This window comes from Hyperolius riggenbachi, chromosome 4 (genome assembly GCF_040937935.1).
Source record: "Hyperolius riggenbachi isolate aHypRig1 chromosome 4, aHypRig1.pri, whole genome shotgun sequence".
In the NCBI taxonomy this organism is placed as follows: domain Eukaryota; kingdom Metazoa; phylum Chordata; class Amphibia; order Anura; family Hyperoliidae; genus Hyperolius; species Hyperolius riggenbachi.
The window spans coordinates 473,293,134-473,309,369 of NC_090649.1; the positions used below are offsets into that span (position 1 = coordinate 473,293,134).

The following is a 16,236-nucleotide window of genomic DNA, read 5'->3' on the forward strand; positions in this document are numbered from 1 at the left end:
CTACGTATCTCTCCATACATTGCTGCAGAGATACGCAAAGAGCGCACCTCTGCTACGCTAGACTGGCTCCCACTGATGGAACAGTGGGGAGCCGGTTCTCGTAGCTGCGGGCAGAGGAGGATGGCGGCGTGGGATCGATCAGCGCGTATGGGGCTGGAGGAAGCCCCAGGTATGTATAAAATCTTTATTTTTTCATCTCTGGTTCCCTTTAACCTATACACTGAGCATCTGAACCAATGTTGGAAAGCAACAATACAGCTCACACAACACAAAAAAAGTAGGAGTGGAACAGGCACATGAAAACCAAAGACAAACATGGTACAGAGTTGGAGTGGAGGCTGAGTAGAGTGGACAACCTATGTTGTGAGTTTAAAGTGAACCAGAGACGAAGCACCCTCATGTATTTTACCACATCAGTGGGAACATTAGAGAAAACACCTACCTTGCTTTCTGTATCATCCTTCACTGCTCAGCCTGCTTGTCAACTGCCCTGATAAAATACCAGACTAAGCATTCAGTCTGGCTTTGCTCAGGAATCATTATAGCTGAGTCATTATAGCAGAGCCAGAAGGGGGGGGGGGAACGCTTGGGCTTGAAAAGACATCAAAGAAGACGGACTCAGCTATAATGATTCCTGAGCAAAGCCAGACTGAATGCTCAGTCGGGGATTATATCAGGGCTGGTAACAAGCAGGCTGAGCAGTGAATGATGAAACAGAGAGCAGGGTAGGTGTTTTCTCTAATGTTCCCAATGATATATATGGTAAAATACATGAGGGTGCTTCATCTCTGGTTCACTTTAAGGTCACAAGCATATCCTCGCGATTTTTTTGTAATATATTTGCTGTTTTAAACAATAGCAGAAGGACTTTAGTTGCTATCTGTGTAAAAATGATTGAGTAATTTTGAAATAAACATGAATATGTACTGTTTGACTGGATCACACCCCTTTGCCACCTCATCTCTAATAGTGCAATCTATTTAAAGGGAATCTGTAATAAATAAAACTTCCCCTGGGGGGTACTTACCTCAGGTGGGGGAAGCCTCTGGCTCCTAATGAGGCTTCCCCTGCCCTCCTCAGCCTTGGTGACCCAAACTGCACACGGCAATATTTACCATCTGCGCAGGTACAGTAGTGGCTTTCCGATGGGTTCCGGTGGAAATAGCTGAGCCCGATTGGGTCCTCTCTACTGCACAAGTGACTTGCGCACTATGGACAAGCTTGTCAGAGGATTTGTTGGGGCACTGGTTCCCTGAGGCTTAGGAGGACAGGGGAAGCCTCATTAGGATCCAGAGGCTTCCCCCTCCCAAGGCAAGTACCCCGCAGGGGCTCTTTAATTGTTGCAGATTCACTTAAAGGCAATACGGACAACGCTTTACATATGTAGAAGGAAGGATCTGTAACCCATAGAGCTTTCCTGGTCTTCTCTCCGTGCCCTTGGACCACTGCTCTCCCTCGTTTAAATTCCGTACCTCGAAGCACTTGTGTGCAGTGCAGATGTGAAATATTTGGTAAGGCAAAGCCCTCCAAAAAGTCCCAAGGGTGTATCCCAACATTCTAGTTTGATTATATCACCAACTGGTCGAATACACCTACGGGAGACCTTGTGAAAGCTTTGAAAGCGCTCAGCGGGGAACCAAGGGCACAGAGAGTGGAGTGAGAAGGCTCTAAGGGATCCAAAGACTTCCCTCTACATAGGTGAGTATCTAACTTTTAGTTTTTCGTGTGGCTTCAGATTTTAATACTCTTAGGCCAGGAACCTAGACAGAGGAGGGGACATGGCTGAGCTGGTTCTAGTAAAAACAATAAGGGGGGGGGGGGGGGGGGGCATGGTAGAAATTCTCAACTTACAAAGTCCAGCCAATAATGTAAGCCACAGATGCTCATCAAAGTCCATCTTTACAGAACTAACTGTTGGCAGGGTAAGCTGACTAGCAGAGATGGACTATGAGGCGTTAATAACTCAAGAGTTGATGCTAAATGTATGTAGCTTGGAAATGGACCAGTCAAATGTTTCCAACCAACTACAAGCTGCATAAATTAGCTTGCAATTTACATAAACGCAGAAATATTAGCATCTCACTGACTATCTGTACTGCCTAGAATGCAGGCTTACCACCTACAGAGATGCATTAATTCAGTGGTCAACACGATCTCAAATTTCACCCATACCCAACTTTAATTCCCCAAAGTACTCTAATGTGAGAAGAAGGGGCAGTTAAAATTCCACTACTTGGAATAACTTAACACTTACAGTATAAAAGGACTCCAAATGATAGTTAGGCGGTAGGGTTATTTCTGGCTGCCCCACTAGTTCTTTTGTTTTCAGTACTCAAACCTCCAACAAGGATGCAGCCAGACGAACTTCAAGGATTCCAGAGCCGAAATCAATATGAGAAACGGGGGGAGCAGGCATGTTTGGCGAGCTGTCCTGATGCTCAACGCTCCCCCTGTTCTCCATTCTGCCCCTCCACCTCCCTAGCGGTATTGACAGTTATACTGTACATGTCAATACAAAACATGCTGTGAACAGTATTGATGTGCATACACGTCACTACTCTCCTGCACTGTATACTAGACCCTTGCTTAACACATTTTGGCAAGTTACAGGAAAAAATTATGAAAATTAACTGAATCACTTTCTGCACAGAAATCCAGGGGAACTGAACGCCAGGGAGGATAATGCCCTCTGGGCACACCTGTTTCGGTCGCCTGGGTCGGGCATCACTGCGCCTGCACTGGCCCGGTTGCGCAATTACGTCATGTGCGTGCGCAGAGCGCCCCCGGCTGTGGGCAAGAATAAAGGTGTAAAAAACTAAACAGAACTACCTGATCCGGGGGGAATAGAGAATTTTGCTAGTGACCCTTCCCCTAGTTATCTAGCGATAGTGCCGTTGTTGGCATTTTCGGGGGTCCGCAGCAAAAAGAGGGGGGGGGGGGGCGGAGAGCAGCGCACAGAGGCCACAAAGGCATCTCATTAAGCAAAGAACATGCTTCTGTGTCCCATTTGTATTACAAAAAAGCCTCATCTGCAAACTTCTGCTGTGTTAGCATTTCCATATCCCTCTCACTACAATATAGCTTTCATTCAATGGATGCATTACTGAATTTTGCTGTTTTAGGGTCTAGTTTTCACCTAGTTTCCAGTTCAGCCCAGCTTGTTGGTCCTCCATGTAATCCAAACAGGGCTAGGCTGTTTCAGAGTCTAGTTTTCACTTTGTTTCCAAGCGTTTAATGTTGAAAATGGTTTAGAGGTTCCCAGCACAACGCAGGAGGGATGTAGATAGATTGGGGAACCTCTGGACTATCTAGAGCAGGCATGGGCAAACTTGACCCTCCAGCTGTTGAGGAACTACAAGTCCCACAATGCATTGCAGGAGTCTGACAGCCACAGTCATGACTCAAAGGCAAATGCATTGTGGAATTTGTAGTTCCTTAAAAGCTGGAGGGCCAAGTTTGCCCATGCCTGATCTAGAGGCTTCCCCCTACTAAGGCAAGTATCTAAGTTTTTTTTTATTTTTTTAATGCTGACTATAGGTGTCTTTTAAAAGACAATCTAAAGTGAAAATAAACTTATGAGATAATGAATTGTGTGAGTCGTACAGCTAAGAAATAGAACATTAGTAGCAAAGATATGAGTCTCATATTGTTTCCAGTACAGGAAGAGTTAACCACCCTAGCGTTCTGGACGAGCTGAGCTCGTCCAAGAAAAAGTTGCTGTTAGTGTTTAGGACGAGCTCAGCTCGTCCAGCGCTGTCCCCACTCACCAGCGTGCACAGCGTGATCTCCGCCGCCTCCTCTGTGCTGCTGCGGCTGCTGCGGGGCTCCCTCTCCCTCCTGCTGGCTCTGATCGCCGGCGCCAGGCTCCCCAGGCTCCTCCGATCCTCCGGTCCCCGCTCCCCAGGCTCCCCCGATCCTCCGGTCCCTGCTCCCCTCCTCTCCGCAAGCCTACGGAGATCTGGCAGTCAGGGAAGATGGCGTAGCCCAGCCACTTCCTCTGACGCCGGCTCCTGCGCCCCCTAGTGTCCGTCGCGGCGACAGCATCATTGGATTACATAGGTACACAAACTATGTAATCCAATCATGCTACTGTATTTCAAAAAGTTGTTTGCACAAACACAAACACCTGTCAGCTCTCAATAAAAGCCCTGAACAGTTACTGGCTCTCCCTCTTTCAGAGTCCTCAGCGTCCAGTGTTAGTCTGTTTACAGCTATCATCTGTGATTTCTGTGCGATTTCTGTGCGATTACTGCTTTTTTCCAGCCTTAGCTTCGTTCATATTACTGTCAGATTGCGTATTGCTTTCCATCTTTTTCAAGACGCTGTGATCCCTGTGCGTTTGCTTTTGCTGGTTTTTTTTGTTTTTTTTTTTGTCGCTGCTCGTGACCCCGTACCCTGCTTGGGGTCATGGCCTCGTCCTCCCGGAGGCGTGTGCGTGACGAGGAGTTGTTGGATGTCCTCGAGGCAAGCGACAGCGAAGACGAGCTCCTAGAGGAATCGACAGACAGCGATGTTCCCGGTAACCTGTCTTCGGAGACGGAGACCAGTGATGAGGAAGCCGAGGAGCCAGTGACGGTCGCACGCACCTGGTGTGAGCTGGGGAGCCCCACTCAAGCTCCGCCACCCAGGTTCCCCTTCACAGGGGCACCCGGGCAGAAGATCGCGTGCGACGAGAGTCCGCTGTCCTTTCTGGAGCTCTTCCTGACTGATGACGTCATCCGCAAGATTGTTGAGGAGACGAATCGCTATGCAGCGCAACATCAGCAGGGATCTTCTCTACCCAGGTTCTCGCGGAGCAGGAAGTGGGAACCTGTGACCACCAACGACATCTGGGTGTTCCTGGGGCTCGTCATCCTCCAGGGAGTTGTTGGTAAGCCGCTGCAGAAGTGGTACTGGACCACTAATAAGATCCTCAGTACGCCCTTCTTTGGATCTGTTATGTCCGAGCCACGGTATACCCTCATCATGAAGTATTTGCACTTCGGAAACAACGAGGAGTTTGATGAGGCCACCCATCCCGCACCCAAGCTGAAAAAAATTTGGGACATATACCAGATGATTGTTGCGAACTTCAAGGCTGTGTATGTTCCAGATCGCGACATCACGGTTGACGAAAGCCTCATGGCATATAAGGGGAGACTGAGCTGGGTGCAATTTATTGCCTCAAAAAGGGCACGCTTTGGGGTGAAGTCGTATATGCTCTGTGAGGCCAACTCCGGGTACATCTGGAACTCTGTAATTTACACGGGCAAAGGCACCAAATTTGCCCCTCAGTTCAGCCAGTTTGGGTGTTCCACCTCCTCTGTCCTAACCCTAATTGAGCCATTGCTGGATCAGGGGTACTGCCTGACGACAGACAATTTCTACAGCTCCCCTGAACTTTTTGATTACCTGGTCCAGCATAAAACCGATGCCTATGGTACCTTGAGGGCTAACCGTCGGAATCTGCCGCCGGCCTTTTCTGCCAGGAAGCTGAAAAAGGGGGAGGTCGTTGCCTGGCAGAAAGGCAAAATGATGGCTCTAAGGTGGAAGGACAAACGTGATGTCTGTGTCCTCAGCACTATTCATAATGCCGAGACTGTCCGCACCACCAACAGGAGTAAACAGGAGGTGGATAAACCCAAAGCCATACTGGATTATAACAACACTATGGGGGGTGTGGACAGGGCTGATGGAGCCATGACTTTCTATCCGGCTGTCCGCAAGCAGCAGCGGAAATATTATAAAAAAAATTTCCGCCACTTACTTGAGCAGTGCTTGTGGAATGGCTATGTGCTCTACAAGAAAAGGTGTGTAAGGCCTGTACCCCACCATGACTTTGTCTGGCAGCTGACGGAAGCAATCTGCACGAAGTACCCCCCACCAGAGTCAACATCTAGACCGGGGCGCAGGGCATCATATGTCGTGAATCCGGCACGGCTTTCAGGGAGACACTTTGTGGAGTACTTGCCACCGACCCCACAGAAAGCAAACCCTACAAGAAGGTGCGTTGTTTGCTGCAATAAGAAGGACAAGGATGGCAAAAAGATGCGGAAGGAGACCCGCACTTACTGCCCAGATTGTGACGTGGCACTTTGCGCATTACCATGCTTCAAGATCTACCACACTAAAGAAGTGTTCTAAGGTACACTTGTAGCCTGTATAATTTTGTTTCTGCCTTCATTTATTTATTTCTGCATTGATTTATTTATTTCTGCATTTTCTTTATATTTCTGCATTGAGGAAAAATGCAAGGTATTTCAGTTAGTTATTCATAAATTTTATTTTATTTTTGACAAGAATTAGTGTTTGACACTTTTATTATACTCAGAATGTATACTAAACTCTTGCTTGGCTCATTTTGGTAAGTTACAGGAAAAAAGGTGCTGAAAATTAAATGTACCGCTTTTTGCACAGAAATCCTTGGGAATCAGAACGCCGAGGTGGTTAAGAAACTTCAGTTATCTATGCAAAAGATTTGAGCTCTCCAACCCAACTTGGGTAGAAGACGGCACTATTTCTAAAGCACTCACACATCAAACAAACAATGAAAGACAACTTCAGATAAGGTTTTATTGCAGGGAAGTTGAAAGGGTCATTAGCTCTGCTGCTCTGTTTCATAGTTTAACTACTTTACGACTGCCCCACGCCACTGGGCGTGGCCGCGGCGGCAGCCCCAGGACCGCCTAACACCAATTAGCATCAAGTCCTGGGACTGCAGTTTCCCAGGGAACGGCCGCACGCAAGCACGATAGTTCCCTGCCGATTTCACGGAACAGAGTTCCGTGAATAGCCTGCTAGCCGCCGATCGCGGCTAGCAGGCAGCTTGTAAACGTAAGGGGAAATAAATCCCCTTTGTTTACAAGCGTACAGCGCTGCCGGGGGACGCAGCACTGTACAGATCGGCGATCCCCGGCCTCTGATTGGCCGGGGAGCGCCCTCCTCTCATAGGCTGATGCCTATGAGAGGCAGAACAGGACGGATCGCCGTCCTGTTCCAAACTTAGTGAGCGGAGGGGAGGAGGGAAGGGGAGGGAGGGGAACGCAGAGTCAGAGAGCCTCGCTGAGGCTGAAGAAAAAAAAAAAAAAAAAAAAAAGAAGAAAGGCGAGTCCGATCGCCGGCCTCCTAAGCTGGGCTGTGCAGGAGGCTGAAAAGCCTGCACAGCCCAGCAATGCAAAAATTAGCCTGGTCGTTAGGGGGGGTTAGCACTGCGGTCGTCAAGTGGTTAGAACGCAGAGTGTAGTTTGTACACTACAAATATTAGAGAAGGATGCAATGTTATAAAAAATACAAATATGAGACTTATATCGGCTACTAATGCCTTATTAATCATCCGTACTACACATGCAAATCATTATAAAGGGGTTTTTTTCGCTTCAATGTCACTTTAAGAGAAAAAAAAAACTCCAAGTGCCTCTCTGAAAGCTTTATTGGACATGACCATAAACATGCCAGCCAGTCCCTGTACGAAACACAATCACAAATCCCCGGACTAAGCAGGCGTTGGAACACCGGGGATCCACATTCTACTCCTAAGCCAAGTCACCATCAGGCTTTTGGCACATGCCAGTTAGGGAATGCCACACATGCTGCGGGACCAACCAAATTATAACATAATATTGTGGGAGAGAAGCAAGGTTAAAAAAAATGGCAGCTTTCCCTTCAGTCAAGGTGCATTCACTGCATACATCGCAAGGGTTCTGTTTGAGTTACCATCCTAAAGGTTTATATATAAATAACTGCTTATTGTCACGTTCATATCTCAAATAAAGATTCAATAAATGGAGGCTTCCTGAAGGCCAGACACTGCAGTCAGCAGCCGTGCTGAAGAACTGCTTGGAGAAAACCAGCGAACTCCACCAGGACAGCACACTATTTTTGAGCAAAAGAGATGGTCTCGGAGATGCTTATAATTCTGGTTTATAAGCAAATTGAATCCAAATTGTGTACAGTTTGAAATTGGGACAATCAAAAGCGACTGGATCCTATTTGTATTGTATTTGCCTACAAATCAAAATGATTTGCATCTCATTGAGCAACTTAAGCACTTTAGCTAGGTACACACGTTTAATGGCACTGGATCGTTCTGGGCTGGCTCAGGCCAGGAATTTTCTAGCTTGTGTACTAGTGTCCCCCAGCGTCACCTAAAGATTTAGCAACAACAACCGAACATATTGTTCCCTTAACTTGCCCAACGAAAGCCGGTTCTTCTGCCAAAACTAACCTTATGGCAACTACTCTTAGGTACATAGAAAATACTTGGAAATGCTTTCAAATGTTCGTCTGTTTGTAAAAACAATTTATTTTCACTGCAGAGAGCAGTACAGGCTTGCTTATCTCTGGCTAATCGGCAAATTAAATCATTGCTGGCAAGAATCTCCCTGTGCCTTTACTCTGCCCCCTCCTTTTATGCTAAAGTGACTCAGCTGTTGCCAGGGAGATGTGTCTATTCAGCAGAGGGAGGTAGGAGGGAGCAGAATCAAGACACAGGCAGAGAATGTCTCCAGGCCAGCGATGATTACATTTGCCAATTAGCCAGAGCTAAGCAAGCCTGTACTGCTCTCTGCAGTGAAAATAAGTATTTTTACACAGAGGACATGCTTTCAAATGTTCTTTTATGTATCTAAGAGTTACTAAAATTTTAGGTTGGGAGTATAATCTCATTTTAACAATCAGAGCTATTAGAGCACAAAATCAATGTTACTTCAACGGCAGTGAATGCACCTTTCTGACCAGACAAGGTCTTTTAAAGCCATAGCTGCGAGGAGCCGAGGCGCTAAAGCAATGTGATTGTGTTATTCGTATTTGCAAAACAATAGATTAAAGCCAAGTTTGCTTACAGAACTGTAAGCTATATGCCAAAGGCCAAACTAAAATGAAACGGGAAAGAAAAAAACAGAAACTAATAAACAGCAATGAGTAATACCTTCTTACAGATAGCTCGCAGCTTGGAAGCAGAAAAATGAAATGCAGAGTTTTCAGATCACAATTCACGCCAGGTTCCCTTCCCACAAGTCAACGTTTGGTTGGGGCAAGTCATCATGAACACATTCACGGCTTGAGACAATGACAAGGCCAAGAAGGCCTGCAGGTCATGTCCCAATGAACTGGAGGCCAGAAGGCCTGCAGGTCATGTCCCAATGAACTGCAGGCCACCACAGCGGGAGGTAAGAATTCACTTGTGGTGGTGTCTCTATATGCCATTGCCTCAAACATGCTAGGGACGCCATATTTACCTTTTTGTTGAAAGACCAGATTTTGTCCCATTCCATGTTCACAACTGACCTAGAACCGCCCTAAAAAAAAGGCACAAAAAGTCGCAAAGTTACTCTTATTGGTTATGAAGACATATTAAAATGTTAGTGTGCTTGTACATAAAGCCAACCTGTAACTGATTTAAAGGGGCACTATGGTGAAAAATTTAAAAAAAAATTTAAAATATGTGCAAACAGACAAATAAGAAATACATTTTTTCCACAGTAAAATGAGCCATAAATTAATTTTCTCCTATGTTGCTGTCACTTACAGTAAGTAGTAGAAATCTGACAGAAGCGACAGGTTTTGGACTAGTCCATCTTTTCATAGGGGATTCTCAGGGATTTATTTATTATCAAGAGCACTTAGTAAATAGCAGTTGCTCTGTCCAACTGCCAAAAAAGCTGTGTAGCGAGCAGGGAAGCTGCTTAAATCCTTTTTAGGCAATATCTTTATTAAGAATAAAAGCCTTGCTGAGAATCCCCTATAATGAGATGGACTAGTCCAAACCCTGTCGCTTCTGTCAGATTTACTACTACTTACTGTAAGTGACAGCAACATAGGAGAAAATTTATGGCTTGTTTTACTCTGGAAAAAATGTACTTCTTATTTGTATGTTTGCACATATTTTAAATTTTACAATTCTTCGCAATACTACCCCTTTAAACACAAGTGACATATTTACACACATAGAAGGAAGCCTCAGGACGGTCTAGACTCTAGAGGCTATAAAATGATAAAATTATCAAAAATGATAAATATATAGCCACCTTAAAGAGTTACTAAAGCCTTTCCAAAAAAAATCAGTTTAACTTACCCTGGGGCTTCTTGCAGCCCCCTGGAGCTATCCTGTGCCCACGCTGTCCTACCAAGAGCCTCTAGCGAGCAGCAGCAACCCCCCTCAAAGCTAGCCGGTTGCAGCCAGTCAAAGGCTAATGTGCAGGCACGTCCCTGATTTTCGCGTATTGAGCATGTGCAGAACACTGCCAGCAACATGGACGCAGTGAGGAGGCACGTGGCCGGTCAGCTTTGGAGAGGGTTGCTGGGCGGAGGGTCTTGGAAGGACAGCGTGGGCACAGGATGACTCCAGGGGGCGGCAAAAATGTCCACGTAGACTGATTTTTTTTCCCCTAGCTTTAGATTTCTTTTAACAGCTTACACTGTACATGCTGGGATTGACATGCCTGCATTTTGAAAAAAAAAAAGTGTTACACTATCATCCAACCATAAAATGTGAAAATTACAGTAGGCGCAACATTTTATTTGAAGGGAGCCCATTACCAGTTAAAAAAAAACAACAACAGTCATGCCGATTATTTTGGCTCCTGTTATTAAAGTTACAATCCTGCAGGCACTTCATTCAAAGTAGAGGGTCAGTAACTCAGAAAACAGAGAGTGACAGTCTGTTGCATCCAAGATGGGGGCACCCATAGGCCTGGAAATAAGGCCACACTTATCTCAGTGGTGAGGGAGTTGGGAGGTACAGAAATTTAGTTTAGAGAATGTACAAGATCATTTTAACACCTACAATAACATGCAAGTTTTAAAGCCTCCTTCCCGGGTCATTTTTTATTGGCTGGATGCTTTACTCTCTCATAACCATAAAAAAAGCGGAGTCTGAAGAGAAGGCTTTAAAGAGGAACTTCAGTGAATATAATGTCATGAATTATATAGTCAGTGCATGTCCATTGTAAAATCTTTCCTCACCCTGTTTTACATTCTGACATTTATCACTGCTAGCGACAGCTTCAGTCCCGCTAGGTGCTCTGAATGGAATGTTCGTTACTAAGAAGGAGATACTGGTTGCTTGGCAATAGGTAAAAGCTATTTCCCACAATGCAATGAGGTTCACAGACAGGAAACTGTCAGGACAATGGTCATGACATCACACTGTAGGAGGGGTTTCACAATATCAGCCATACAGACACCACCGATCTATTCCAAAAAAGGTAAAGATTTCTCGGGGGAAAGGGGGTATCGGCTACTGATTGGAATAAAGATCCTGGGTTAAAATTCCTCATTAAACATACAGACTGAACCCACCTGAGCAGCAATGAATTGTTTCAGGCCCTCCACAGTCATTCCCCTTCGTAGGACACCGCGGACTGTTGGGAATCTGGGATCGTCCCTGCAAATGCAAAGTCACCTTATAGAACACAATTACAACTATAGCCAATACATAGCAAAATACAGCACATAGCTGCACCACTGGCTGATGTATTCTATAAAGAAAAGCCCCAGACTAAGATGATCTGTATATAAGCCTTCAAGAGAGGAGCTGGTAACATTTCTTCAAGGGAATCTGAAGTGAAAAAATGTCTTCAGGTTCCATACGAAGTAGAGAGAAGGCTCTGGATAGCATAGAGCGGTCCTTATTCCATCCCACCGATCCTGCATGGTCCCTGGTTGAAGTTATTCCACCTTCTAGGTTGATTAGCTTATTTGGTACTCCTCGTGCAGCCGTTGGAAGTACTTACGACCCGAGTATTATTATTATTTATTGTATTTATAAAGCGCCAACATATTACGCAGCGCTGCACAATAGATGAAAGGGTTAACATACAAGGTAGGACATACAGGAAACTCACAACAAAACAAGATCATGCAAATGATTTGATAACAATACAGTGTCATAGGTCAAAATAGAGATTGTTCTAGTCCACAAAAGGGGTGATTGTCAGTAAGATTGCATAATCAAGCTGGAAACACTGGGGAGGAGGGCCCTGCCAGAGGCTTACAATCTAAAGGGTGGGGGTGGAGACAATAGGTGCATCTGTTGAGAGGGTGTCTAACAGAACATATTATGGTGCTGGTGTAGGGGGGTATGCGAGCATGAAAGGGTGAGTCTTGAGAGCTTGTGTGAAGGTATTAAAGGTGTGGGCGAGTCTGGTGGCTGGAGGGAGCGAGTTCCAGAGAGCAGTTTATTGCGGGTGGTCCTGGCATTCCAGAGGCCACAGGAAACAGGGAGCGACTGCCTAGGGGTAGGATGGATAGGAATAAGGTTATGCCGAGGGGGTGTGTGGGTAGAGTGTGGGGGCGAGGGAAGGGAGGTGCATGGGGGTTGAGGGCCAAAAGGGAGTCTACGGACAGAAGGGGAGAGGGTGCGGGGAAACAGAAGGGGGACAAGGTGTAGAAGGAGGTAAAGGTAGAGCATGTGGTGATGGGGGAGAGTGAGATGGGGAGGGAGATAGCTGGGAAAAGGTGGAGGGGTCATGGAGTGCATAGGGGGGGGAAGGGGTACATTTTGTACTGAAGGGATAAGGTAGGATGGGGTGTGGAAAGTGGAAGCATAGACAAGGGGACAGCAGTTAGACCAGGGATGGACAAACTACGGCCCGCGGGCCGACCTCCTCAATCCCCCCCCCCCCCCCCCCGGGGCTCGCCAAAGCCTGCAGCAGCATGTATTTTTTATTTTTTAACTCAATCTGTCCCCCGGAGTCTGCAGTGTGTTGCATGCACTCCACCGGCCGGTCTGCCTATCCAATCAGACAGGGGGACTGAGGCGGCCGGCCGTGGCGTGCCCTGGTGCGTAGCTCCGTCACGCTGCTTGACTCCGCCCCCCGCCTGGAGCCATTGCCGCAAGCCCGCTTTGCACTGCCCGCCTGTTGGGAGTGAGCGAGCCGAGCTTCAGCATTCTGTGCTGGGGCCTGGGGGACCTGCCACCTGCCTGGGGCTGCCTCTGACTGGTTGACACGTGAAGGGGAGTCCTGGCTAGGAGACATCACGCCGTCGCCACCTGCCTGGCTGCTGCTGTGGAGGAGGAGTAAGAGACAGGTCCTGAGAGGAGGTCAGGTCCAGGTCGCCAGAGGAGAAGAAGGTATTACTTTGCCTGCCTGCCATTTGGCAATGTGCTGCCATTAAGATTGCATTTGTGGGGAAATGTGCTGCCATTAAGATTGCATTTGTGGGGAGATGTGCTGCCAATAAGATTGCATTTGTGGGGAGATGTGCTGCCAATAAGATTGCATTTGTGGGGAGATGTGCTGCCAATAAGATTGCATTTGTGGGGAAATGTGCTGCCATTAAGATTGCATTTGTGGGGAGATGTGCTGCCATTAAGATTGCATTTGTGGGGAAATGTGCTGCCAATAAGATTGCATTTGTGGGGAGATGTGCTGCCAATAAGATTGCATTTGTGGGGAGATGTGCTGCCAATAAGATTGCATTTGTGGGGAAATGTGCTGCCATTAAGATTGCATTTGTGGGGAGATGTGCTGCCAATAAGATTGCATTTGTGGGGAGATGTGCTGCCAATAAGATTGCATTTGTGGGGAGATGTGCTGCCAATAAGATTGCATTTGTGGGGAGATGTGCTGCCAAAAGGATTGCATTTGTGGGGAAATGTGCTGCCATTAAGATTGCATTTGTGGGTAGATCTGCTGCCAATCTCATTGCATTTGTGGGAAAATGTGCTGCCAATAAGATTTCATTTGTGGGGAAATGTGCTGCCAATCTCATTGCATGGCCACACCCTTTCCTGCGATGTCACCACCCACATCCGGGCATGGCCAAGCTTTTTTTTTACTCCGGCCCCCTGGCCCATTTTCAAAACTCAATGTGGCCCTGGACTTAAAAAGTTTGCCCACCCCTGAGTTAGACCAAGAGGAGATAAATGTCACCAATGATGTGGCTGAAGGGGTTCAGCAAAGTTGCATCAATAATCAATCTGGTAAGGAGCAGTCCACAGGAGATCAGCAGTGAAGTTGGCAGAACATCAATGATGGCAAAAAAATCCAGCTGTGTGTGATTGGTAGATGGGGTGTCTGGTTGGTAATGACGCAACTTATCTGGAGGTCGGCGATGGATCAGTTGGTGGGGAGTTCAGCAGTGGCGTAGTTCTGAAGATGAGTGGATCCCTACACTCACGCATGAGTCCGGGCTCCCGCATGGGCATTACTGTCCACAGAGAAGCTCACACTCTAATCCAAACCATAGCAATAACCTAATGTGGACCTTCTTATTATTATGATGTATATATCACATCTTCAACAGCACTTTAGAGAGTACATAGTCATGTCACTGTCCTTGGAGGATCTCACAATCTAATCCCTGCCATAGTTGTCTAATGTCTCTACTAGATTATTATTATGTATTTGTATAGCACGGAGATCTTCTACAGCACTTTACAGAGTACAAAGTCATGTCACTGACTGTCCTCAGAAGAACTCACAATCTAATCAAGATGACAGCCTAATGTCCTACAATATTATTCTTATTATGTGTTTATAAAGCACTGGCATCTTCTGCAGCACTTTATAGAGTACTGGTGCAAGGTGAACACCACTCACATCCTACAAACAATCCCAACAGTGCTCGACCTGGTTAGCAAGTCCTAAGTCCCAGGAAGCAAGAAAGGGTCTGCACTTGTCAATGGAGTGTAACCTTTATTGAATGGACATATCCAAAAGCCACGGCACGCATCAATTAGCTGACATGTTTCGGACTAAAGGGGCCCATACACCTAACGATTTTCCCGCCGAAATACGGCCGTTTCGATCACACTGATCGAAACGGCCGTGAAATCGCCACGCACACCGCTTACAGAACGATGAATTTCCGTACGAAATCCATCGTTCCCGTTGATCCATCTGTGCGGAAGATTTTTCTCGGTCGCCGGCGGCTCGGGAGTGCGTCGATAGCGGCGTTCGAATGCCCGACGCAATACAGCGGAGATACATTACCTGCTCCGCCGGCGCGAGTCCCCGCTGTCACCTCCCGGCTGGCATCTTTTCCGCATCACGGCATCCGGCATAACTTCCTGTGTCACTGCAGTGACAGCGGAAGTACAAATAGAGGGCGCTCTATTTGAACTTCCGCTGTCACTGGAGTGACAGAAAGTTATACACGGATGCCGGATGTGTGATGCGGAAGGTGATGGGAGAAGATGCCAGCCGGGAGCCGATGTGGAGAAGATGCCGGGACCAGGAGGAGAAGAAGACAGCGGTGGACCAGGGGACTCGCGCCGGCCGGAACAGGTAATGTATGCAGGGGGGGGGAGGGCGGCAGCTCCACAGATTGTGATCGATTCACAATCTGTTTTCAGTAAGGTGGCCATACGATCCCTCTCTGATCAGATTCAATCAGAGAGGGATCTATCTTTTGGTAGAATCTGATGGCAAATCGACCAGTGTATGGCCACCTTAACCGTCCTTAATCGTAGCTATGATTAAGGACGGTTAGACCGAAACATGTCAGCTTGGCTTTTGGATATGTCCATTCAATAAAGGTTACACTCCATTGACAAGTGTGGAGCCTTTCTTTCTTCCCGGGACTTTATAGAGTACTCAGGGGAGCTCACAATCTAATCCTACCATAGTCATAGTTTAATGTCCTGCCATGTTATTAGTATTTATTTAAATAGCACTGCCATCTTCCGCAGCACATTACCAACTACATAGAGGAGCTCATAATTCAGTCCCTACCATAGTCAGTCTGATATCAATACTATGAAGTCCATTTTGAAGGGACCAGTTAATTAGCTGTATGTTTTTATATGAAAGTTCTAATGCATGTTCCCAATAAAGAATCATTATTATTGATTTATATAACGCCAACCTATTCTGTGGCGCTGTACAAAGTAACAAAATAAAGAGGGAGTACACATAATGACACAGACAATGATAGCCTTTGTTTGGAAGCGCTCCCAATGTCTCCTGCTGTACAAGACAATGATAAACATCAAATATGGACACTGGTGCAACATACAGAACTGGTGGTTACAATGACAAATGCAACATGATGAAATCTGAGTGCAAGCTATGAAATAAATAAATTCCAAGACACAAAAGGGCGAGAGAGCCCTGCCCTTGCGAGCTAACAATCTAAAGGAGGGAAGCACATGTTAACATCTTACTTATATGCAATAACAAAGACACATGGCTATCTCTAAAGACAGTCAAAGAGCACCTACCAGCCATCCACAAGGCCCTCGTTGACAAACCATGTGAGTTTCCTCTTGGACAGCACAGTGTTGTTGAGGTTGAGACGGCTGTACTCCCAGAT

General features: G+C 46.5%; 1 protein-coding gene across 3 annotated transcripts in view; it reads right to left on the reverse strand.

Annotated features, from left to right (window-relative positions):
- The window catches only part of EPRS1 (glutamyl-prolyl-tRNA synthetase 1), a 147,568-nt gene that overhangs the window by 74,122 nt on the left and 57,210 nt on the right, over positions 1-16,236 (reverse strand). For all 3 annotated transcript variants that reach the window (XM_068232914.1, XM_068232916.1, XM_068232915.1), the window contains exons 10-12: positions 16,145-16,236; positions 11,278-11,362; positions 9,216-9,275 (exon numbers count right to left, since the gene is read on the reverse strand). The exon at positions 16,145-16,236 is cut by the window's right edge and continues 142 nt beyond it. In XM_068232914.1, coding sequence (XP_068089015.1) covers positions 9,216-9,275; positions 11,278-11,362; positions 16,145-16,236 — 237 coding nt within the window. The remainder of the gene's footprint in view (positions 1-9,215; positions 9,276-11,277; positions 11,363-16,144) is intronic.